The 26,678-nt window shown below is 38.3% G+C and overlaps 1 protein-coding gene and 1 long non-coding RNA gene across 2 annotated transcripts; one reads left to right on the top strand and one right to left on the bottom strand.

The window, feature by feature from the left end:
* Nucleotides 1-178: 178 nt before the first annotated feature.
* LOC109366221 (uncharacterized) lies at nt 179-3,638 on the top strand. Its single transcript, XR_002112405.3, has 2 exons — nt 179-317; nt 461-3,638. It is a non-coding gene; the product is annotated as an uncharacterized LOC109366221 (long non-coding RNA).
* On the bottom strand, nt 547-25,496 carry NUP107 (nucleoporin 107). The gene is made up of 28 exons (XM_085220913.1): nt 25,349-25,496; nt 24,146-24,231; nt 22,706-22,795; nt 21,797-21,912; nt 19,788-19,914; nt 19,186-19,289; nt 18,515-18,642; nt 18,142-18,190; nt 16,875-16,946; nt 16,290-16,378; nt 15,341-15,419; nt 14,552-14,665; nt 12,516-12,606; nt 11,115-11,194; nt 10,656-10,715; nt 8,857-9,002; nt 8,691-8,739; nt 7,614-7,683; nt 7,046-7,164; nt 5,555-5,593; nt 5,077-5,227; nt 4,559-4,665; nt 3,450-3,552; nt 3,047-3,207; nt 2,705-2,830; nt 2,151-2,264; nt 1,698-1,865; nt 547-870 (listed from the first exon to the last, which is right to left on the bottom strand). The coding sequence occupies exons 1-28, from the start codon at nt 25,354-25,356 to the stop codon at nt 763-765; spliced, it is 2,754 nt and encodes a 917-aa protein (XP_085077039.1). The 5' UTR covers nt 25,357-25,496; the 3' UTR covers nt 547-762.
* Nucleotides 25,497-26,678: the final 1,182 nt, after the last annotated feature.

Below are 26,678 nucleotides of genomic sequence, written 5' to 3'. Positions count from 1 at the left end.
CAGGCGGTGCGGTTGTCAGCAGGCACGGATGACGAGGGTGGGCCTTTGTCTGGCGGCGGCGAGCGCTGAATTAGCGGAGCTGCTGCCGCTGTCACGCCCTCTGTTAGAGCTGCGCCCTCTGCCCTCTCCCTTTAGGGGAGAAGCTAGACGCATTTACGCATGTAAACGTGCAAGGAGATTTCTACACGAAACGCAGAACCTCGCGCTCGCTTCCGGACACGATCGCTTCTTCCCCAGGTCGGGATTACCTCAACCTTTGAGCGACTGAACTGAGCCCTTCAGCAACGCTGTCTCCTCTGTAGGGCCGCCAGGAGCCGGTAACTTTGCTCTTCGTTGGATGTTCCCCCCCGCCCACTGCTTCTGCCTTCCCCTCCCCTGCTTTCCACACGCTGCCTCACTTTCCTTTTCCGCTGCAGCCCTGCATTTTCTTGTACTGCTGAATAACGCTTCCCCTCCACAGGCAGCTCCTCAGCACGTACGCGAAGGAAGTCCACACAACACCACCTTGCTATGTGTATTGGCAGTTTAGATGTGAATAAACAAACATTTTCTGTTTGTAAAGCACATTTATTAGAAAAAAAAAAAGTTACAAAAGAGACTGTGTGACAAATATCCTCTCATGTTGGTCAGGACTTCGAAAGTGAAATCTGTATAACTGTGTTTCTTGGAACAAAGATCAGAATGAATTACACAACGAACCAAAGTTGATCAAAGTGTCCAGACTTCACGTTCAAAAGTTTTTGCAGATATCTAAAAGAAGTTCTAAGACTGAATTTCATATCCCAAGGGATCGAGGTCCTGGTCCAGAAGCATCAGAGAAGATTCCCTCAGCTTCTGTAAGAATTTTCGGAGTTCTTCTTTTGAAAATACCTAAGAATTAAAAAAAGTACATAATTGAGTTATATTTATTTGCAAGGAATTGCACTGGTATCAAAGTGAATGGTGGTTTGCTGAGCTACTCAATGTCTTCACTGATTTTTCGTCTAGAAGAGTGCCCACAACAGATCCATATTTCAGAAAGACATTTGGTATGGGACCGGGAGCAGTGGCAGTACTCAAACCCACAAGGAGTGTCCAGATAACTCTGTCTCAGCTACTACACAAAGTACTGGGGAACTGACAAGTTTAATTTTCCTGTTATTGCTGGCAGAGATATTATAAAGGCAATCCATGCAAATGCATCACAGTGTTTTTCTTAGTCTCGATGTTTCCTATCTGGTTTCTAATCCTCTACCTCCATCCAACACAGATGCCTTTTGGGATATGTGATTTTTGTGAGGTATGTATTTCGGGGGACTGTATTTGGGAGTCTTGGAGGGAGAAGGTTGGGTAAATCAAATACCCCCAAGTGAAACCTGCTTATAAAATGCTCTGAAGTGTAATGGAGAAAAAAAAAAATTAGAATGAAATACAATTTTATAGTTCAACTTCTATCAGTTCAACTGCTGTTATCGAAAAATTGGTACTCAGAAGAACTATTTTGCCATCACCTTTGGTGTTTCAAAGTTAACGCTTGGATTCCTTTTAATCAGCATAAAAAGAAACTCTTTACTACTGCAGTGAATGGGAAAAGATGAAGAAACTTAGGATGTTCAGTACCATATGGTGTCTTCCTCTCTGTACGGAAGCTTCTTTCACAGCCAACCCACGGAGCTTTTAATTAGAAGCCAAGCTGCCTGCAGCTCTCAGTAACTCACCGTATAGAGCTTGTGTCGCTCGGATGCCACCATATCAGCCAGCCTCAGGCATTCCTGGTACTGCCCAGTACTGTGCAACACCGTGTGCAGTAAGAAACACATCATTGGCAGACACAGCTTTCGCAGCAGAATCATCTGATGTGTTCGTTCAGGGTCCTCCTCAGCATCCTTACCAAAGCACAATATACATTAGTCTTACAAACACCCACCTTTAAAAGGCAACATAATCAAGATATTTGTAGTGTCAGAGGCAAAAAAAAATCAGGACTAAGCCTAAACTGGAGTGCCAGATCTGGTTTATATCATACCTGAAGGGGAGTGACCTATAACTGGTGACAGCAAGGCCAGAGAGAATTATTGATAAATAGGACATTGAACGAAAAATGGCAAGGGTACAGCTGGATACAATCCAGCACTTTGTGGCCCGTGGCATGACATTAAAAATTATTTTACCTCTCTAACATCAACCATCCATCCTCCATCAACAAACAGCAACACGTTGTACATCTTCTCCTTGACATCACTTGTAAGACCATCCAAGAAACTTTTCCAGATACCATAGTCCACCTGGCAAAGAAACAGGAAATTATCTTCTGCTGGACAGAGTGATTCCAAGGCTATTGTAGCAGAATCTTCACCTTGTGCTTAACAGCCAGCACTGCTGTAATTTAGATTAGAATCTTCAGCCAGGGAAGAGTTAATAGAAAAATCAAATACTCAGACTTATTTATAACATTGATAAACAATACATTGTAGCGAATACTTAACCATACGTAATGCAGTATTGCAAATAAATCTGAGTCACACAGGAAAAAAGTATGAGAATTTCTTGTGCAGTGGCTCTACTACTGTTGTACTGTTTTCTACTCCCTCTTTTTGGCACATAAATACAGTATTTTATAAATAGAGTTCTTAGGCAAAAGGAATGAGCAGACTTCTGCTTCATTAAACTAAGACTGTCTCTTAAGCAAGAACATAAATGTTGATAGTAAATAACTTTTACCTACCTCGTATTTTTTTTCTTTATGTTCATGGGCCACTTTTTCAGTGAAACTTGCTTGTGGCAACAAAGGTGGCTTCTGTGGAGCTGAGTTCATGTGTTGAAACCATTTACTGAAGATTTCATGAGCTTCCTGCATTGCATTGGAAACAATGTTTGGACATCTGTTAATTTTGAGTACAGCTCTTACTATTCTGTAAACTTTCAGGTACAGTGTATCCAGGAATAAGATGTTTATTCAAATGGCTAAAGCTTAAAATGTTACCAGCAAAGCAAAGCCACCATTATTTATATTATTATCACATTAGTATTTATTAATAACTCGGAACACAGTTTATTTAAAACTCACCAAATATGCCCTTATACATAAATGTTCTCTTATAGCATTGTCATCTTCAGCTGGAAGAGAGGCTTCTATTCCCTGTTCTTCCCATTGGTTATATATCTCTGCTATAGAATCTTGAGGAATCTTCACAAACACGTCTTTTGCAGCTTCATGCTTCTTGGATGCTATAAGAATGTGAACTGAGTATCAACAGCTGTGCAATTCCCATACTTTACCTACATAAACTGACAAACTGTATCATAGTTAAGTCACTATAAGGAAAAAAGATGCATTGTACAGTGCTATACTCTATTACACTCATGCCTTTTAACAGACAAGATGCAAAGCCAGATCAAACATATTGCCAAGAGTCAATGAGAACAAAACCAACACTTAAAAAGTCTACAGTATTTGTGAAGTTGAGTACCCAAGAACTTCCTCATGATAGCATTGCTTTGCTTGAGTGCTTCAGCCCTCTGTGCAGGATCAAATACGAGCCAGTCAATTACATCTATTTTCAGCCGATCTGCCTGTAAAAACCAATGTATTTATTAGAGTCACTAACATTTAAAACACACAGGTGGCATTAAATATAATAAATCTACTCAAAGAAATACTCAAGCTTCCAGAGATCTTTGGACAGTCTTACAATGCATTAATAAGAATCATTTTATTCACACCTTTTATATCAAAAGCTTAGGAAACAATCTCTACGGTCTAAATTCATCCAAAAAATCCATTTCTAAATACCTCAGAAATTTTCAGACCAATGGGAAAGCATCAGATCTCAGGAACTTCTATGAATTACCAAGCATAGAAACCTTAACATGAATGCACTGTATAAACATGGTTTATTGAACCCTTGCTATAAACTTTAGGGTACATTTGGCCTGGGACCAGTTTTCCAACTGTTGCACTAGGTAAGCTGCTTCATTAGCTCAGAGGGCAAGAGTTGAAATTTTTTATGAAATAGCAAAAAATTTGCTCCATGTTTACAAAGTATCAGGGCTTTCCAAGCACTACTCTGGAAATAGAAGGCTAGCTATTAATAGTACCTCATTGTCACTTAAGTATTGGATTGGATCCAGCTGACATTCAGTGGTGATGACAAGGAACCTGTCAGTACAGACTATGTCTGTAGTAGCTGGAACATATCATTTGAACATGGAATGAAGTACATCTGACATCCAAAGTATTAATCCTTATAATTCTTAGAAGCTACAATAATACTCTGTTCTCAGCTACAACATATTTTGTTGCAGATATTTCACAGGCTTCACCTCCACTTACTGCTCTCACAGTGACACACTACTAGCGACACACAACTCAAGCCCAGAAGATCAAAGAGAAGCAGAAACAGAAGTTAAGCATTCATGCAATTCATCTCCTTGCTTGGCCACATGAAAAGCATGTTTCTCTCACAGACTCTCTCAAGGCAATTTCCAGCAGTGTTTAAAGAGAAATATGGAACAGATGTGGCGAAGGACACTGTGCTTGATTGCAGATTGGAATAGCTCCCTAACAAAGCATACTCACCTCTGTTGTGCCTGTATTCAACATATGATCATGGTGACTGAAATCCCCAGCATCCTTCTTGCGGATGTTCTCAACAACAGTTTTTGTTATGGCTGCAACATCCAGGCCTAGGTGAAAAGAGAATTACACAGTGGGGATCAGAAATTCAAACTTACTGCTGAATGAATTTCAGACTGGGGCTATGGACCTTATTTCTTTCACTACCAGTAACTGTTACTGGGCTGGTCACACTCTCACTGCCACGCTAAATTAGAGGCTTTTGAGATACGTAATTTATTGCATGTATTTTAGATGAATAATATCCAAGATAACAGAAAACACCAAACACTCTGTGCTGGGGACCTGCGTGCAGATATGTTTGTCAAACTTCAGAGCACATATTTAAGACGGGCAGTTAGCATTTAATTTCTGCTATGTTTGGACATGATCCACAAGCAAAAGTGATACTTAGCTTATTTTAGAAATAGATTTGCTATTCCAGATTACAGGAAGAAAACATAATGTAGAGCACATCTCACCTGCTTCTTTTGCTAATTCAAGACAGTGGTGGCGTTGATCGCTTTCAGTAACATCTTCTAGAAACAGAGCATACTGGGCAACAGCCAGCTCTGGGGGCAGGTGGCTAACATAAAAAGCTATTAAGTCTGTGTGCTTCTCTGATATCATCCGCTGAAGAATAGAAGGTAAATATTAAAAAAAAAAAACAATGTTCCTCTATGTACACATCTCAGTTATGAATATTAAATAACGTGTAAGCCAGATTCCTAATTGTGTGGGTTTTTTTCCCCCTCATAAAGAAGACTCCACTTGTTTCTCAGCTTCTAAACAAGGGTCAATAATCTCTGACAGTAATGCTGTATATATATATAACTCAGGCAAACCTCCATCCATCTATTAGGAGAGCACTAACTCTTTCCACCATGTAACCTTTACTCTCACTTTTTCCTCCTTAATGTCTAAACTCAAAGAAAACAAAATAGAATTCTGAAGGCTTACCTGAATGTAGGTCTTTAGGACTTCAACAGAAACTTCCTCCTTATTGCAAACAAATATAAATTCAATTTTAAATGAGATAATGTAGCAAAAAAACAGCAAACAAACAACCCCTGAACACCAGGAAATACCAAGGACAGCCTGAACAACGTGAACACCTTCAGCTAAGAACCAAGTGTTGATTTCTGAGCCATCATTTTAGTTTGATATGGTTATCTTGTGTCTATGCAGATTTATGTTTAAGCAATAACAAATTAGTGCTATATCCCTCACCAAAGGTTTTCAGAATTTAAAGAAACATCCACTGAAATGTATTTAGAATTACTGTTCAGCCCACAAGATGAGTTTCTCTTGTTGCAGCTAACAACTAAAAAATCTAAAGCCATTGGATCATCAGGTGCTGCAATAAAGCAAATCTAATTCACAAAATAAAGTGAGCTGCCAGCCCATCTTACGTTTAATTGATACAAATATTACTGCTGCTGACTCCAGTGCTACTAGTTCATAAATCTACTGCATTCAGTCGTAGTCAGTCTGTAAGCTGGAAAATGCTAAAACCACGCAAGCTGACTTTTGTCAAATTCTTATTATCATCTGTGAGTAATGCAAAGCACTGCAGCATTCAATAAGAACAAGCTTGCCTTATTTTTGTCTCAGCACTTTGATGCAAAAAGTACCTGAGGAGATTTCTCTAAGTTTTCTCTACAAGCAAGAATACTAAAAGGATATATAAATGACATCAGGGATTTTGATCTAAGCGTTTATATGAACTGTACTCAAAACTGTACTCAAAACATCAAAACTAACTTCAAAATATATTTTGACAGGGGAATGAAGCAATGAGCAGACATAAAAAAACAACACAATAACTGAAAGCTGTGTTGAAATCAGCTACAGAATATATACATTAATATTTTAGCAAAAGAAATACTATTCATATGTATGCTTCTAAATTTTAAAGTAATAGAAAAGTGGGGCTTTAATTACTTGTGACTGCCTCTGAAAAGAGTAATTGCAGCTCTGCGACTCACCCTTATATTTAGCACAAAGTGCCTAGGTAGCTAGCAAGCTGGATGTGGTATGTATTTGTAGAAAATACAATGGTTTTGGCTTGGACCAAAAGGAACTAATTGCCTCAAACAAATGCATTCATGAACATCCAGTAATAAATACAATTCCAAGGGCAGTGCCTGAGCCAGATTATTTCAGCTGCTGTATGTAAATCTTGAATTTTGAGTTAGGTCCTTTCTTTCCCCACACAAGCTTCTAAATAAAATCTGCCTTTCTCAAACAACATTTTTGAAGCTGATCTGGAGGGGAGGAGACGCTCTTTTTTAATGTTGCCTTTAGGATCCAATATCAACAAACACACTACAGGCACGTAGCTCCTCATCAGCCTGGTAGTAATTTCCCATTACAGCGCATATTTTGAGTATTTAAATACATTCATCCGAATTCAAAGAGTGGACATTGCTACAAGAACTTCACACTTACCTTAGTCTGCTGGCCCAAAGTGCGGAAAAACAGAATAAGGTGTGTCATGAAACGAAGGAGGTGCCCTGGCAGCACACTTCTGTCTTTGGAAAGCCATCTGCTGAATTCTTCCATCAGACCTGTAGCCACCAACCACACGTCTGTATCAGTCATACCCCAGGAAAAGCCTAAGAAATATTTCAAAACTACGCATCTATTCAACTAATATAGTTTAACCTTAAAAGCACGCTAAAACAGAATTGCAACAGCTTGGCTAATATTTATCTATTTGGCTTTAATATCTGCTGTATGCATTCTGTCTGCTCTATGCATTTCTTAGACAAAGTTGCAGCAATATTCTCACATACATTCTGAATCATTTACACGATTTCATGACCGCCTCAAAAACTATTTTGTAGGTCAAGCTGCAGAAATTCCCTGTAGTTCTCAATTAAAGAATCAGCTTTGCTTTTAGGTGGAGTTTGCCTACTGTGCATTTCCAAAACCCATTCACAGAGAAGTTTCTGGAAATATCACCAGAAATAATGCAGTCGGTTGACATTTAAAAGTCACTTAGAGAAAAGCTCACCATCCACATCTCCCAGGATAATGAATTTCTGAATCACACGATAGTGTTCTTGATTCTCCTCTATAACTCTCTGGAGAGGAAAACAGAAAGTTCAAACTGTGAATAAAATCTCATGGCACAACATGTTAAAAAGGAAAAAGAAAAAAAAGCAAATTTGTAAATAAAGCAAAGGTTTCTTAGAGGAAAAAAAGCAGCTCTCTTATTTCAAAGGGTGTTCTATATAAAAAAAAAGAAAATGCACCTGCTATGTCCATGTCAAATTATAAGAAGATTGACAAACTGAAAGAGCTAGAATATAGATATGTGATGTTAAGGCTTTCACAAAAGAGATCCAAAAATAAGGGCTTTTTGCTTTGAACAGAATAACAGTGTATCAGGACAGATTCTACAAAGTCATAAAAGCTGCAACATTTTCTACCAATCCTTAAAGAAAAGGCCTGTGAAATGTACTTGAAGACATTTTTCTGTTGGGAAACTAAGGCATGAAACAGAATTCAAGTGCACCAGTGAAACTGGCTGGTGGGAATAGCCAGAAAGGCCATGGCAGCTGAGTGCATCTGGCTAGCTGCTTCCATCTGTAAGCTCTTTATTTGACCCCACCAAACATAGTTTCAATTTAATCTTTACAAAAATTAACATATAAGTTATCTATTCCAGCTTAAATGAAATACTCTGTGTTAAGGACAAATACAGTATAGTAAAAAATATGTGCTTTTCAATTTTGAAAGACCTGTTCTGAAATATACATGCAAACCTCCTACAAAGAAAACCACAAGCAATCAATCTTCACACATTTTATCAGAGCGTTAAAAATGCCATTTACACTGTCTGCTTTGCACGTCTGACAGCAATTTGTTGTCCACTGTTTCTTTAGCACATTCAATTAGTTTGGCAGGTGAGAAACAAGACAAAACCTGTACCTTCTTCATCATTAAAAGGTGGCAGAAAAATCTATTTGAATTAAATATATATTACAGGGACAGAAAACCTCACTGTTTCATAAAATAGTGGAGAAGCACAAACCACTGTGTAAGTAAAAATAGCAAACAGTGAGGAGAAACTGTAAGCAATATATACCGTTTTGTCTGTTGCCTGAAGTTCTTCAAACACTTTTTCTGAAGTCCAGCTTTAAAAGTAAAAGAGAGAAGGTTAAAAAAAAGAAACACAACACCATCACAAACGTTGAATATTGTGAAAGGATCCTTTGTTGAGGGTAGGAACATAATTGCTACCTAAAACTTACTTGGTTTCTAAATACTCTCTAGGGAGCTCTTCCATTTCCTCTGCAGTTACTACTGATGTTCGTATTTCCTGCTCCACAAGTGTATCCACCATGACCCTGAAATACGCCCAAACAGTGTCCTCCCAGGTGTCACAGACTGGAAGAAGCTGTGCATTTTATACATCAGAACAAAACAGAGCAGAAACTGTTAGAGATTGAGAACCACCAGAATACAAAAACATCAACTGTAATTTAAGATCAGGTTTTTTGCTGTCGTAGCAGACCAGAAGCTTTCACAAACAGCAACCTTTCCTTCACTAACTCAGGATAAAACCAAAAATCCTTTCACTAAAATAGCGATCTAGTTCCTTGATTATTTTTAATCAAAAGTAGCCAAAATAAAAAACTCTTTTACCTCCTTTAACTGGTGGCATCACTGTGACACCATTCCCTCTTTATTGTAACAGTTCAGAAAACCAACCCAGATGAAAACAATCCACTCTTCTGCTGTGACATTTTCCAGCAGGGCCACCCCTCCTTCCCTCCCTGCTTTATGTCATGGCTGCACAAGTCACAGTAGAATAATGAGTGGTGAAGGAATGAAGGAAGGGCTCTGTGGCAATGCCATCTCGGAAGTGTTTGAACTGTGTTACTTTATCCATATACTAAGAAAACATTGAGAAAACTACATACAAACATTCCCATTATACCTCTAAAATTATAATAGGAAGTTTAAGAAAAAAATCTGAGAGATCACTGAGCAAGAGAGCCTAGATAGTGCTATTATACATAGAATAATGTGCTAAAACTTTATAGCCAGTGCTTATCCAAAACTTACTAGGCTCTTTCAGCAGTGAAGCCCTGGGACAAGTTCCAGACACAACAGTGCACTTCAGGAAACATTTCTATCTTACAGCAATTTTAAAATTACTGAAGTTACAAAAAATATTGACTTTCATTAAATATCTCTTTCCTCTGTCAAAAGGAGGTAAGCATCTTAAGCACTGTACTTCAGTATAACTTTACAATGCCTCCTTCTGTAAAAGAGCTCATTTCAAACTTCAATGAATAAAAGAACTGTAAAAATGCACCAATAATCTTTCTTTTATTTTGTGAATCATTTTTATTTCTAACACATCGTTCCAAGACAGAGAGGGAAAGGAGGTGTCAAGCCCCTCAAGTAGGAGACTACCACTGATTAACAGCAGGTAAACTTTCATTATATTGGCTGTAACTTTCCTCGTCACCCTTTTATATGTACTCTCCCCCACCCCCCACATACACACGTTTTTGTGCTCTCCTTCTCCTAAATAGCAATTTATTTACATACATGTATTAAAAACATCACTACTAAGGAGAAGGTGAGCACAGAAAATACCTGAGGGATTCAAACTAATAAGAGGAAAGAATTACTTAAAACTATCAATAGTGAAATTTGGTTACAGAGTCATGTCTAGATACATCAACTTGTCTAATGTGTGCAACTTAAAACACTGACAAATCAGAATATGGTACATGAGCAGAAAAGTGGCTGAACAACCTTTTAGGTAATACTAAAATTTCAAATCTAAAACAACAAAATTAGAACTGGTTGTACTGATAGTCAGCAAGAATAGTACTAAACGAGTCTATCAAATATATTTAATTAAGGCACAAAAATCCTACAGAGAGCATGTCTGCTAAAGCAGCACTGCTTGCTACTGTCAGGATTACTAAGTTCTTGAAAGCATATTAAGAAGTATGTCTTTATGGTGTTATTATCACATATAAAAACAAAATGCACAGCTGTCAAACACCAAGTACTAGGAGGCGTGACATACCTGCTTGAGGTTTCCACTGAGTGCTGCATAGATTGCTCTCTCATATCTGTTAAACTGCTCCTAAAATAAACAGTTGAAAAATTACCTGTGAGTTAAAAATGCTTCCTGATCAGTTAAATTTCATTAGAGACTAATCCGTTACAAAGCGTTCCATGCACTTAAAAAGAAAAGTTGGAAAATGATGTTTTTTCCTTCCCCATTCAACTGAGTCCAGATGGAAGCCAGCATCAGCAGCTTCACTCTCAACCAAGTGAAAATGACATTTCCAAAGCCTTAAAGATTGATGCTGATTGGGCAGATTTCTCACTACAGGAAAAATATATTATTTCAGAAGTCCTCTTAGAAACATGAACTGCAAATCCCACAAACAGTAAACTAAAAAGGCAGGTTTACTTAAAATCATGTTACTGAGTTCAAAGAAGTTCAACATGAATACCAAGCAAATTAACATTATCTTACCTCTTCAGCCATACGCCAACAACATATTTTCCAAATGCATCTGTATGGATTCCCTTCAACAGGCTGTACCTCGTTTCCTCCTTGCAAAAGATAATAATAATAATTTAAAAAGTTATTAAAAAAACGAAAGCAGTAAGATAAAAGTCTATTCTCTGTTATTAACCCTATTTCAATCCCTTTGAAACTCTTTCCAATGCTTATCAATGGATTGGCCTGCAGGGTAGCTCTTCTAGCAAGTTTGGTAAATACACATCTTAACATGACAGTACTTTAAGCATTTAGTTGCAATTTAGCCTTAAAGAAAAAAAAGAAAAAAGGCTTTGACCTTGACAGTATAAATAGACTATTTACATTTAGAAAACAGAAAGTCAGGGGGCAAGAGAACTTTTAGTGAATTTTTATATTTTAAGGACTATAAGCATCTAATAAATGCTACTGCTTCAGTGCTGCTGCCAAGCTGCATGCCTCCACATGACAGTGTGCATCACAGGAAAAAAACCAACACCATAACAGCAGGCTAGGTAGGTAGGCAACGCTCCAAAACAAGGTTAAGACACCAGTGAGTTGTACAGAAGTACAATGGGATATCAGAATTTGAAAAATAGTAAAGCAGTATGCCTTCCAGTCTCAGGTGTGCATAGCACTCAGACATGTTCATAAATCCTTTGCTAAATCTAGCAGAGTCCAAATACTGTAAAACCGTGTATTTTTTCTCCATTTACCTTTGCTGAACTCTTTAGTCCTATTTTATCTTTTGAACGACAGATAGAACGTTTTTGAGTCCATAAGCAATAAAATATTTGCTAGATGATTTAATGACTTTCAACTGGAAGAGAGGGTTGATTTATATCAAATATCAGAAATTCCTTACTGTGAGGGTGGTGAGACACTGGAACAGGTTGCCCAATGAGGCTGTGAGTGTCCCACTCTGGACACACTCAAGGCCAGGCTGGATGTGGCTGTGAGGAACCTGGTCTAGAGGGAGGTGTCCCTGCCTACAGCATTGGGTTGGAACTAGAGGATCTGAAAGGATCCTTTCAACCCAACCATTCTATAATTCTAAATGGCAGAAGGTTCTCTGACATTGAGAAAACACGTACTGAGACATGAATGGTGGTGGTGAAGATCTACACAGAATTCCTAGACATCTGTTTTCCTAGCTGTTATGCTTGTATTAAAAAAAAACCCCAAAGCTGACTTTACTATGTCAAGTGGATTCAGTGAACTCGTACCTTCAACTAAAACCATTTCATACATGTTAAATGTGATCAACAGACAGGATAGAAGTATTTTAGGCACGAGAAAGTCCCTTAATATTAAAAGAAAGAGCTATTTCTCTTTGCTAAAGAGAAAACCCCCTGCTTATTTTTACAGTTCTCAAATGCAGATGGAAGAAAATACCTCCATTTATGTTGGGATCATGATACAATTTCCATCCTTCCAAAGTTGCAGCTCTCCAGGCCTGACCACATCGTTTGCATAAGCGCTGTGCCTGAAAAATAATGGATTTTTTCTGCTATCAACTTCATGGGGAAAAATGTAAACATTATTAAAATCATTCATTTGTGTCGAGATTGTACTAGGCAAAAAAGAATCTTAAACTCAAAATAACTGAAGGATTACAAAGTAAATAAAATGTAATCAACAGTACTTTTCATTAAATGTTCTAGTTTTTATCAATACTTATGTATTGATATCAAGTTATAAGTTTACTTACGTAAGCTTAAAGTACCACCTTGTTGCTTAGATCCCTTAACCATCTCTTTACCTACTTTTCTAATTGATACAGCTTGCCAAACCCCTTGCGTGCTGCTAAAAATAGCAAGTCTAACTTTCCCATGATATCAATAGCCTACTCACTAGCACTAAGAGGTTTAATTCAAAGCTATTTTGAATAGCATGGAATGTAAAACAGAAACTGTACATGGAAAAACCTCTAAAACAAAGCTTGCTTACAATTCTTCCAATCCTACACTCCTGGAGGAAAACAAGCAAACAAAAAAAACCCCTAAAGATTATCTGATGAGTCTGACTGGTATCGCTCCAACACTGACAAAAAGCCATGAACAGCTGGAGACATTGCAGTGTGTGGGCATGGTTTGTTTTGTCCAGCTCCACTCTCTTCAGATTGGAAAGGCTGCAGACAGACAGCCATTTTAGGAGTGGTGACAAACAGAAAGAAGAGGCAAGCTGGTCAAGCTCACATAGCATGTATATTATCTATCTATTGTAAGATAAATAAACCAAGGCTGATTCTTGGTTTTAACTCTTTCAATAGTGAATAAGAGACTCCATGCTTACTAGATAGTAGGAACACTGTAATGCAACAACTGAAATAGCAGATTTATATTCATACGCCTCTGAAGCAACATGGACTTGTGCCCATAATATCAAACAATGAATGGACAGAGCAACAGAACACCAGCAAGTAACCATTTTCCTAATCTAAGGTCTTGGACACAGGAATCTGAAGTCCCTTTTTCCTTTCCGTTATCCAAATGTCATTATATAAATATAGAGCCTAGTGTAAGGGACTGAGCTTCCAGCTGAGGCCTTCAGACTACACCACAGTACAACTATTTACATTAAATCACAAAAGCTGCTTTACAATTGGGAATCTTTATTCAGAACAGCTTTAGGACCAGAACTGCCAGATGTTACTCAGATAAGGATTAAGGCAAAGTATACACATTGTATATTCTGTAAGAGCAGGCAAGAAGCAGAATCATAGTGAAAGGGTGAATGGAGAAGAATAGTACACTTTCTAGAATATTCAGATAAAGTCTATTTGAAGTTTTTCCTTGTGAAGACACCTGGCCACACAATAAAGGTTAAAAAAAACAACAACAACCCCAACAAAAAAAGAAACCAACAAAAAGTAACATGCTAGCCATGACTCTTCCTCAGTTCCATTCAAATCACACAGCCAAGGGGACATCAGAGGAGCAGAGCAAGCAAAGGCTGCTTAATTAAAAGCTATTTCTAAAGAAAGCATACACAAAAAAATCTCTCTTTAGTTACAAGTGCAAGCATGTTCCGCTCCAAAATATTAATTTAAAAGTTAGTTTATAAGCTAATCTACTAATTATTAGACATGAAATTGGGAAGTTATTTGAAAAATCTCATGTCTTTGGCAGTATTTTGTACAAAATCATTAAGGTAAAGAAAAAAACTACATTATCAAATAACGAAAATAAACATGCAACTTTTTCCATAATGTCTATTCTACACCTGAAGTTACTTCGCTAAATGCAATATTTTTTCCCACCACTGATTTAGCATCACTATCAGTACAGACAGTTTATTGAAAATTAAATCCCTACAAAACAAAATTAAATAGACATTTTACTACATAGCTTGTCATTAGCTTTAATAGTAAGATTTTAAACACGTTAAACTAGTTAATCAAGAATATTCTTTAACTTTCTTTGGCCTACCTCATCTGTCATCCCTGCTCTGATAAGAGTGAAGAGATACTTCAGTAATCTTGCATCATCTTCTCGATCCAAATCATCAAGTGGCAGTTTCTGCCTTATGGGAGCATCTGGATCCTGCAAGGGAAAAAAGGAACCATCCATCCATTCACATACTGCATATCTGCCTCTTCCAATGAATTCCTGTCCTGCTTTACAATTTAGAGTCACATTTTCATATCGGCACAACATGTTATACAGCCCACATAATATCCAGCATGATACTTCCTTGTCTTTCTTATTTCCTTTATTCCTCTTCTGTCACTGTTCCTATCAAAGGGAGACACTGTAATCCCTTTATTTACTTTATCATTATGCCTTTGCCTCAAATCTGTCATCTTCCAGCTCTTCTCACCTTCAAAAATCTTCTACCCTTCTTCATATCAACCTACCTGTCTGTCTATCCTTCTCCAACTTCTCAGCAGCCTTTTCATAGTAGTTGTACTTGCTTCCATTTAATGCAAATATATCAAGATCTGATAATTTTAACCATTATGCTAACCATCCAGCAACTTCCAACTTCAGCATTCACTAACATCCTCTCATCAGCTAGCTCCTCATTGCTTCACAATTTCCGTACTGATTTTCCAACTGAATGCCTTGCAATTTTTAGATACTGCAACAATTTATAGATAGCAAAAATCACCCCGTCCCACCAATTCTTAGAAAACAGCACATATGCTCTGTGTAAAGCATTCTGAATGGTTTTTATGCCCATTTTGAATCCAAGTCTTATATTTAAGTAACACTTACCAACTCTGTTACCAGAGGTCGAGAACTTCCCATGTACGTACTTAACTGTCGCTGCTTCAGGATATGCAGTGTATTCTCCCTGGGAGCAGTGAAATGTTTTTGAGAAAAAGAAAGGATTTCTAGCAAACATGAAGGCATGAAAATTAAAAAAATATTTCTGGATTGGTGGAATAGGGTTACAAGAAAGACATATTTGGTTTGGTTTGTGTATCAATGAACAGTGTTATTGTAGCGACAATGTCAAATTTCTTTAGAAGTGCAACACTAGAATCAATTCATGTGGCTTTGACTTCTTCCAAAACCAGTTTCAATGTATGTGAACTATTGATTGATTTCTGCACAAACAAAATTTCCCACTAGCATTCAGCATTGTCAGTCTTAGACAGAAATACAACTCAGGATGAGCACATGATTCCAGAAGCCTGTATTCACCTGTCTTCAAAACAATGTTTATAGTAAGAACTAGAATCAAGAAGGCTTTGCTTTCTCCTGCCTTAAAATCCTTCACTGATAATAAAGATGGCAATAATGACTTCTGGGGAGCAATCAGTGGCAAAAGCAATGACATGAACTTCAACAGGCAAAAGTTCAAGCCAGACAAAGAACTGAGCACAGAAGAGAAACACATGAGAAGAGTTTTATCCAGGCTGATCAGCAGATGACCATTTCTTATCGTGTCTTTTTATGAAAAATTAAACTGTCATCTATGTAAAACTAAATTAAATTGTTTTGACAACTTTCTTGTCATCCTCTCCTCCCAAAAGTAGTACATGACTTTTGAGAAGTCATACCTGAACTGGGGAGAAGCTCACTTTTTACATCTAAGAACTTAAGGAAAAATGAATGAACAGACCAACTTTTTAGTAGGCTCAGGACTGATTCTGTGTCTAGTTCTGTGAATATTACACTTCAGGAAGCATGGATACAATCAAAGTAAGTCTGAACTCACCAATATACAGATTTTGCATAAAACTCAATATTATCAGAGAAGTTCCCAATTTCATCCTTGGCAATGCTCTCTAGCCAATCTACCACCAGCTGGAATGAAATGCAATAGGTTTTTTTAGAACAAACACACAATAAATAATATTCTGTCTTTCTCTCATCTCTGAATCTACTTGTAATCTGCACAGCAATCCAAGGTGTACCTATCCTAAGACAAATTCACTCTAAGTACTCAGTTTGAAGGTTGTTTTGGCACTTGATATATTTCTCACTAGATGCTGCAGTTACTACTGTGCTATTTAATAGTTCCTTAATTACCAACAACAGTTTCAGATGACCTACATTAGAATAGTTCTTTGCCTTCCATGCTCTCCAGCCCAGCCTGAAATATTGCTGATCTTTAGAAATCAATATTTCTGCACATACAGAAAATAACAAGCCTAGATGAACATAAAGAAATAACTACTTGAAGTAGCTTAACAAAATGCACAGAGCTCATATTTTCTAAAGCTGATGTAATTATTAATGTCATAAACATTTAAGTGTTTACTCATCTATTACCATTTTCACCATAAAAATTCTGTCCTACCTGGCTTTGTCGAACAAGGGCATCTTTCTGAAACAAGTTGTCTACATTCATCTTTTCACTCGCATTTAAAACCTATTTCAGAAAAAGTTTATCACCACTTCATGGAAAAGAAAAGTTACCACACAAACATGAATATCAAACCGAACACACATTAACTTCCAAATTTGCTGTAAGCTCGGCATGCTCCCCTCCCCTGTCCCTTTTCAGAAACAGATGATGCTACACACCTGTTTTATTTGGATGACCTACTTTCTGTCACACTAAAATCTGTAAAAGACTGATAATATAATTGAAATGTATGGCCACAGAAAGATTTTACACAGCAGATCCACCAATTCCACTGACTGCTCTCATATTATCACAACTGCAATTCATTACTTCGTAAGAGGAAAAGCCCAGACATTTTCCCAGAGCTCATATGAGCACTAACCATGAACAAGCAGAAAACAAAACAAAACACACACACCAGCCCCAAGCCCTGATCCTTCTTATTGCTCTCCTGCATGAAGTTAGCCTTCTTACAACAGAAGCAGAAGAATACAAGCGTTTTTCTAAGAAAGACAGATAGGAAGAGACTTTTTTTTGGCACAGCAGAGTTTAATTTAAAAGCACTGACAACTTAGCAGTGGGAATCGTAGAGGAAGCTATTTCATGACTGAGAAAAAAACAACTACAGTCATAAATTTTACAAAGGCTGAGTTGCTTTACTTGTTTTGTCTTCCTAAGCATATTCTGGCAGTAAAGGCTGGAAACACTGTACTGATACACACAAGAAGACTACAGCTGAAACAAGAACACTCCAAAAAATTTGATTTCTCTTGAGATAAATTGGAATCAGAATTGCAAAGCACCAGACAGCTTGAGACCACATGCTCTTCTAGGCAAAGCAGAATTATCTCTGCCCCAGGGAACATTATCACTACAGATGCAACTTTTAAAAATAAATATATCGTAATTTCCAGTGGATTTTCCAAAGGCATGAGGAATTCTTAATGAAATAAAGCAAAATACACTTGATACAAATGTTTAAACTAGCATTTTCAATTTGGAATTGAATATATTGTGAAAGGTGAATTCAACTATATGTAGAATAATTTAATATTTATCTTGATAGTAATTAAATCAATCTCATCTTTGTTTATCTTCTTTTACCTCTGAATTTTGAGTGGCTGCAATACTGGAATTATTAAAAAAATAAAATGCAAGGATGCAGCTTTAAAACGTATCCTTTAAAAACAGTAGTACTATTCTTCACCCTCAAACTTACTGTGATATCAAAGGCAGTTTCATCTTCCAATGCAGATTGTATTCTGTCCCTAGAAATAAAAATGAAAAACCTTAACTACAAAAATAAAGCTGGAACAATTCAGGAGAATGCATAATAAAAGCAAAAGCACTTAAAAATCCTTTCAAGTGTTTTATAAAAATACTACAAGTTAAGAAAGCAGCAACAGGACCGTTAACAACTTTCAGCTCCCATAAGGAGACAGTAAATAGGCATCACGATCAGCAGTTAGTTCCACAAACAAATTAAAAAACAGGCACTTAATTCCTTTACTCTGTACTTGTTCTCTCATATGCAGTATGTCTAAGAAAGTTAGCTCAGTGTAAAAAGGCAACGAGCTTTTCAAAGAAATTACCTATAAAGTGAGGACAACAGTCTCCACGTTACCATCTCCTGCTTGAGAAGCCACAGGACACTGGCAGTTTTTGAAAATTTCTGCTGTCCAGGAGTTGCTCTGTAAACTATCTTCCCCAGTATGTTCACCTGAAGTAAATAAGCACATACACAGTCAATACTGCTCATCACTTTTATTTTTACAATCCCTGCTGATAACGAACCATCAGTCTACGGTTCATTATTTAAAAAAACAGACTTCTTAAATGTGATGTTGAGAACTCTACTGCCAGCTTGTTAGGAATGCAGTAGAAAGCTCTTAGATCACCACAGTAAAAAGCTCTGAGAAATGAGTATTTTTTAACCCAGCTCACTATCACTAACAAAAAAAAAAGATCTATACACCACCTCATGCTTGCCACTTGCAGTGGAATGGCAGTCAGATGACATTTCTAGTATTTACTAAGCTGCACAACAGGCATTCCTGTGCCAAAGCAGAGGATGAGCAAAGAGGGATGCTATTCAATGCCAATGTTCGTGACTAATAAGACTGCAACCAGCTGGAAGATTTAAAGTGTCTAAGTTAAGCACTGTGACTTTCTCAGGATCAGAAAAATGGCAGTGCAATTTCCAGAAGGGATGGGAAATTCAAACAAATAATAAGAAAAAGACCCATCCAAGCAAATTATTTACCTGGTTATTACATATACTTTCATACTCATCCACAAGATCGAAAATGGTAGTTGATGTATGTTTCAGGAAGGAATGCAGAAAATCTGAGTACATGCTCATAGTAGCTAGAATATACAGAAGAAGAAAGCCATATAAGATATGATGTGGTTAAAAATCCCAACATTAAAAAAAAAAATCCTTCTGATGCCGAAGTATCTCATCATTAATAAATGTTAACAAAGACAATGATGATATGAACTGTTTATACCTCATCAAGTCAGAAGAATTTACCAGCTAATATAAAAAGATACATAGAAGCTATGAGGTAAGTAAAATAATTATTAAACATTTGCTGTAAATCTGTCATCTGAGTTTTAAAGACAAAGCTGATTCTACGTCTCCACAGAGCTAATTCAATTTGTGTATTACATCACCACAGTATCCCATTTCTGTCATCAGGTTCCACAGAGAACAAACTGGCAAAGCTCCAATAACTGGAAAAGTAAACTTTCTGAATTCTTTAAACTAGACTGTTTCTGGCATAGAAATATCTAAGTGAGAAGATACAGGAAAACAAGATTATGTATTTGTTCAACTGTGATGAAAACCTCAGATCATCTCACCAGCTTCCCCAGGATCATCTTCACGCAACAGTACAGCACTCATGGTGACATCTTCTGTCATGTCTAGATTTGTAAACATTCCTGTTTGCTGAGGTGAGAGCATTGCTGTCCAGTTACTTTCATCCAACTAAAAGCAAAACAATATAAAGAAAATAAACAGCAAACTCAGACTACTACAAGGCTAGCTCCAAGGTTTTTTCATTCTATGTGAGTGATACAAACAGAGCAACTCAAAAAATTAGTAATGAAATAAGAAGACAGTCTTTAAATAAGGCACAACTATAATTTTAAGGAACTGTTCTCAAAAGAATAAAATTTTAATCTGGAAAAAGAACATTCTCTTTTATTTCAGGAAATAACAAGTGTGTATGCTAATCTAACCAGACCCTGCATTTTAAATTCCTCTGTACCATTTTTTACCTTAAACATATATAACTCCATCCTTTCACAGTCTGTTATGTTAAACATTTTATTAACTTAGGATTTTGTTGACTAAGTTGTAAAGCAACTGTGAAAAATTAAGCAAAATAGATAAAATTTTTATCAGAATCATTTATTTCAGTCTTTCAATCTTCTTAGTGAATTGCTCAAAACACTGATTGAATGAAGCAAGAATATTAAAGTGGAGAACAAGGCAAAGCCACACTTTCTTGGGTGTATTTTAGGGGAAGCCTCTCTGACAGAAGGGAGCAAAATGGTCAAAAGAGAAAATAATCTACACATACACTGTATAAACAGGATAGCTTCCCTACATCTGTTCTAGTGACAGCAATGGCTTTCTCAGCAGCAATTAATGACACACCAGGACCCAGGGATATGACCATGGTTGATTCTTTTTCCTGGCTGTTAAAATGCTCCCAGTCCAAACCAGAAAAAACAGAGAACCAGACGACACTGCTGTAAGTCTCTTAAGCACATCCAAAAACTGTGGACATATAATGTGGTGTTCATCTCTTTATGCCCCAGATTCTATCCACAGTGTTTCGCCTGCCTGATTTCTCTCTGCCATTTTTGCCCTCTATCCGGTCAGACCAGAATGCTGCAGCACTCCAAAACATTCAGACCACTGAGCAAATATAACTCAATTCCAGAAAAATTATACCAGCTCCCTGTGGGAAATACAAAAGAGTCTGATGAGTGCTGTAACCCACTAGCAAGTGCATTGCCACAAGATGTCCTTTTCCCATCAAACTCCTGTGAAAGCTTCTGTCTAGTCCCGAACTTCTTCCTGCTAAACTATACTGGATTCAGGTCAGAGCACTAAATACTCAGAAAATGCTATTTACAGAATATCAAGAGGCTCTGAATCACAGGCAGAGCGCTACTATTAAGAATTTTATCAGTATTGATCAAGAGTCAATAGGATCCAGAGCCATACATCTCAAAGAAACCAATGGGCTGCCACAAACTAAAGAAACAACCAAAAGGAAGAATGTATTAAAATTCACATACAGAAAAACATGCTGTTTTGGGTCAATTTAAAAATAAACAGATAAAATAGTTCAGATGTACCTACTGACGACTTTTATAATCATTTGTTTTACCAAAGATGTAACCATAGAAGATAACTAATGCCATCTAAAAAGTAATTAGAAAAACTTGCTCTGAAGTTCAAACATTAACATGCGAATGAAACTTACTCCAGAAGAGTACTAAAATAAGAAAAATTCTCAAGGTTCAATTTGCTGACAGAATAATCACCTTTGAAGAATCTGTAAACAAGCAAAGTCAAGATTTTTGCAGTCACAAGCTGATGTTTTAAGGACCAATTTAACATATATGGGTATTTAAGAAGCCCTAAAAACTCTTCATTCCTCACTACATCATCTCAAAGAACATCACAGTAATAAATAACAGTAGTATCAAACTTCTATAGAAGCAGTAATAACAGTAAGCTTGTTCCACTTGCAGTTTGTCCCTGGTGTAAACTACACACAGACACAGTAAACTTGTAGCTTCCTTGACGTTTCACAAGAGCTAAAGGGAAAAACGTGCTCTAACTGCCTTACCATTGACTGATTGCCAAGCAGACCAGAATTCTGCAGAATCAGAGGAGATTTCCCTGCTGCTCCCAAGATGGTAGATGCGTCTGTCTGCTTCAGAGAGCTTCGAGATAGTGCAGTAACTGGAAGACAAAAAGCTTTCTTTGCAAAGAGTCTTTAAGATCACAATGCTCTATCATGGAACTCTTGATAGCAATCCTGTTATGGAGACTGAAGTGTTTATGAAATCCCTACTCAGTCATGCAACAGCCAGATTGACCAGATGGAGAAATAACTTGCTTCTGTCCGTATGTATCTTCTTTCCATCACAAGGCTTGAAACCCAGAAATACCAATTAGAAAAGAAATATGAGTCTTAGGCCTAAGTATTTTGAAATAATGAGGTTAACCATGAATTAAGGAACTTAATAGTCTACACATAGTTATGCTAAGGCTATATATGTATAACTAAGTCTGGAGCATCTCAAGCACTAGTCTTCCAAGCAGAACACACGTAAACCTGACAATAAAGCACACCTATTGTCATTTCAATTCCATTGGAAATCACAGAATGGTTTGGTTGGAACAGACCATAAAGATCACCCTGTTTTCCAACCCCCTGCTGCAGGCAGGGCTGCCATCCACCAGATCAGGCTGCCCAAGGAGAGCCCATCCAACCTGGCCCTGAACTTCTCCAGGAATGGGGTATCCAGACTTTTCAGGGCAACTGGTCCCACTGCCTCACCATCCACTGACTAAAGAACTTCTTTTAATGTCAATTTTAAATCTCCCTCTTTTAGTTTAGAACTGTGGCCTCCTGTGGACCTGCACCAACAGATCCACATCCTCTTGTGCTGGAGGCCCCAGAGCTGAAGCAGTCAGTTTATAAACATAGTACTCCTTTTAATTATGTAATAAAAAACAAAATAAGACTTACACGGCTGGCGAAACAACGAACTGGAAGTTCGGGGAATCATCTGGCCTCTGGGTGTCATACATCCAATACTGTCATCCAGGGATGTAAGAACTGATTGATTAACAAGTTAAGAAACACTCTTTAGCTCTACCTAAAATGACTGTGGCAGCTTGGAAAGGAAGATCATTTTAGTGGGACTCAAATTAATAAGAAGGACACATTTCAGACTAAAATAGAAAGTCCCATTCACTTATATCATAAAATGTTTCAGCAAAAGGTTAAAAGCTGGAAGGCTAGAAGGGACATTCCAAAATACGGTTCAGAAACATCAGCATGACAGGCGTGGGATGTCCTGGTCCTCATAGTTGCTTGGATCAAAGAGAACACTGTTCCATGAAGTGCTGCTACATCCTGCATGAACCATAACAATTAAATCTCAGTGCATCAAGAAAGGAATTTTCTCCCATTCCATGACACCAATGACTTTAACTAGAAGGCAATAGAGTTCAATGCTCTATGTATGGCTTACTAAGGAAGTTGCTAAGGAAGTGCTGGCATAAAAGTTCCAGTGCCCCATTTTATATCAGCTTCCAGGTTCCTGTGAACAACAATACGATCAGGGCCAATATTGTGGTTGCAAGAAAAAGCCTACCCCAAAAACAACCAAAAAAAAGGCCATCAAACTAAAATGGAAGGATGAGCTTATAAGCTTACGTACTGGATTCCTTTGCTATCGTAATCAGAAAAAAAAAGCATTATATTAGGTGGCAATTTATTAAATATTTCTTTTTATTGTATATAACTGGGGAAAAGAAAGTTCTGTGGAAATCTAATCGTGTGTACTTCTCTTGCTATCATGGTGCCTGAGAAGCTATGGTGCCCTGAATAAATACACCGTGATGACATAAAACGTACACAAAAGATCATAAAAGCAAACATATTTTAACAGGGAGATGAAAATTCAGGGAGAGAGTTGGCTATGGCTCACATAATTCTCTAGGCTGTCATCAACCCAACATCATAAGCCCACGAAAAAATATAAAACACCATACTATAGAAAGAGTGAGCACAACAACATCCCTGCCATCAGAATGGTCCACAACTGAGAAAAATCTATCTAGATATAGTCAAGAATTGACCATAGAGACACTTTGACAGTCTCTTACTCCTACTGAAGTCCACTAACTAATCCATTCCAAGATATAGCCATGGCAGCTTTGACACGGTTTGTGATTTATGAAAACAACAGAAGGAAAAAGGAGAGGAGAGAAAATTTCCATTCAGAAGAAATACTTCTCTGTGACAAAGCAAGTCACTGCATCTCTTGGCTTATTCCTAAGCTCTCTTGTAAAGGCCAAGTAATTCACTATGCTGCTGAAAGAAGCAGGAATATAAGGACATTATGAATACAACACACAACAACTGAACAGAAAATAAAAAGCCTCTGTAGAAAAAGGATACTGGAAACTCTTTTCTGAGAGCTTTGTTTTCGGCCAGGCTTGGCCATCTCTGTACTGAGGGGTGACAGTACATCTCCAAAACTGCTTCTGGAAAACAGAAACACAAAGTAAGCAAAACACATCCAAGCAAAACATACAGTATAACGTTACTCTCTTTAGCTAATCTTTTCTTTCAAATGCTAGTAACTTCACAGCAGTGATTCAAAATCCCAGTCAAAAAGAAAATAACATCCCAAAACCATGATTCTATGTTTTTTTCTTCTGTCCATCCTGGGGAAAAGACTAAGGGGAGAATCTCATTAATGTTTATAAATGCCTAAAAAGAAGTGGAGATTGGAGGCAAATAGATGAGGCCAAGTTCTTCTCAGTGGTGCAGTGTGATAGGACAAGGAACAGTGACCTAGAACTTGAACATAGGAAATTCCATACTAATATGCAGAAGAACTTCTTTATGGTATGACTGACAGATCACTGGAACAGATTACCCAGAGATATTGTGGAGTCTCCTTTTATGGTGATATTCAAGACCAGCTGGATGCTTATCTGTGCGACCTGCTGTAGGAACCCTGTTTTAGCTCGATGACCTCTTGATGTCGCTTCCAAACCCTGCAATTTGTAGAATCATAGAATGGCCTGGGTTGAAAAGGACCACAAAGATCATCTGGTTTCAACCCCCTGCTATGTGCAGGGTCACCAACCACCAGACCAGGCCGCCCAGAGCCACATCCAGCCTGGTGTAGAATGCCTCCAGGGATGGGGCATCCACAACCTCCTTGGGCAACCTGTTCCAGTGCATCACCACCCTCTGGGTGAAAAACTTCCTCCTAATATCTGACCTAAACCTCCCCTGTCTCAGTTTAAAACCATTCCCCCTTGTCCTATCACTACGCACCCTTGTAAACAGTCATTCCCCCTCCTGTTTATATGCTCAAGAAAAAAGTGTAAGAGGAAAAAAAAAACACACACAAAAAAAACAACCAAACAACACAACAGCATAAAGTTTAATCTACGTCTTACGTAAACACAACGTATAATACTATTCCACTGCACTTCATGAGGTTGGTACGGCTCCTCTAGAGGCCTCAGCCGCATGGAGGGCCGCGGCTGCCCGACAGGGCCGGGCGGCGCCGCCGCCCTTAACCCGCGTGGCGCCGATGACGGCGGAGGACAACCGGGAACCCGCGGCCCTGCCACCTCTACTCACCTGTCCATGGCGGCCCGGCCCCACTCGAGCGTTCCCGCCTCCGCCGGCGCCGGCCCTCGGCACGGAAACAGAGGCCGCGCTTCCGGCCGTGAGCGCCGGGGCCGCGATGCGGCTGCGCGCTGAGCCTGGCTGAGGGGGGCCGGGCGGGGCGGGCGGCTGGGAGGCGGTCTCTTGTGCGGCTCCGGGAGGCTGAGGTGACTTAAAGAAAAACGCCCTTAGCGCGGAAGTTGTCCCGGTATCATATAACCTCTTGTGAAAGTGTGAGGCAACAACCTCCGTGGCAGGGGGAAAGTCGTAGGAGTAGCACGGAACTGCAACGTTACGCGTTTAACGTGTTTTAGTTCTTAACGCTTCCTCAAAAAACGGAGTAGCGTCGGTGTGAAGTACAAGTAACGCACAGATTAGTATCTGGATTGGTTTTCTGGCGCTAGCCCAAATTCCAGGACTGGTCCTTTTCCAGGGCAGAAAGCTGGAAGCGAATGAGAGATGAGGAAAAGAAAACTCTCCCCTCAGCGCTGCCTCCATTCAAAGTCCGAGCATAAAAACTGAGCAGAAGAAACACAGCTGAAGAGAAACTAAGAAGGCTTTCAAGAAGCAGAGCATGCATTTCTAGCACGATATAAAGGAGTTCAAATTTAAATTATGAAATGGATTTCTGAACTGCCGCTAAGTATCACATGTTTGCATCAACACTGATCCTGACCGCAGCCATGCTGTCATAATCTTCAGTTTATGAGAGGACAGCAGAGCTCCACACTGCCAGGTTGGGTGAGCAACGAGACCTGTCAGCTAGCACCAACAGGTCATCCCTAAGGAATGTGCTTCCAATAGCTGTACAGAAGGTTCATGGGGCTTAGAGGATGTACAAGATTAAAATAAGCAAACTAACTCAAATAATTATTAATTTAAAATAGGAAAAGATTAAGATAATTTGGATCTGTCACCGTGTGTCTGAGAAGCACAACAGTAGAGCCGAAGAACTTTGTTGTATTGGTCTCATTACAAGCAGTGAGCCCAGTTTATGGGAACTGAGTTTAACATGTAGATTTTTGTACTGCGTGCGGGTGGTTAGTGTATCTTCCCTGCTAGATTTAGAAGTATAAGGATGCCACGTAATATGAAAACATAACGATTACTGACCAGAGCAGGAACTGTAAATTCCACTTTGATTTCACTCTGTATCCAAGATTCCAGGAGCACGCCCTTCCTGCTCTACCCTTCCATGTTACAGTAGCCAAAACAATTGCACAAATTAATTAGAAACTACGCTGTTCTTCAAATGAAAGAATTCACCTCACACCACAGTCTCAAAGCAAATAAATTCTGATGG

The sequence above is a fragment of the Meleagris gallopavo genome, chromosome 1, assembly GCF_905368555.1.
Source record: "Meleagris gallopavo chromosome 1, MGAL_WU_HG_1.1, whole genome shotgun sequence".
Lineage (NCBI taxonomy): Eukaryota > Metazoa > Chordata > Aves > Galliformes > Phasianidae > Meleagris > Meleagris gallopavo.
The sequence above is the reverse complement of the archived record's forward strand: the minus strand, read 5'-3'. Positions and strand labels throughout refer to the sequence as shown.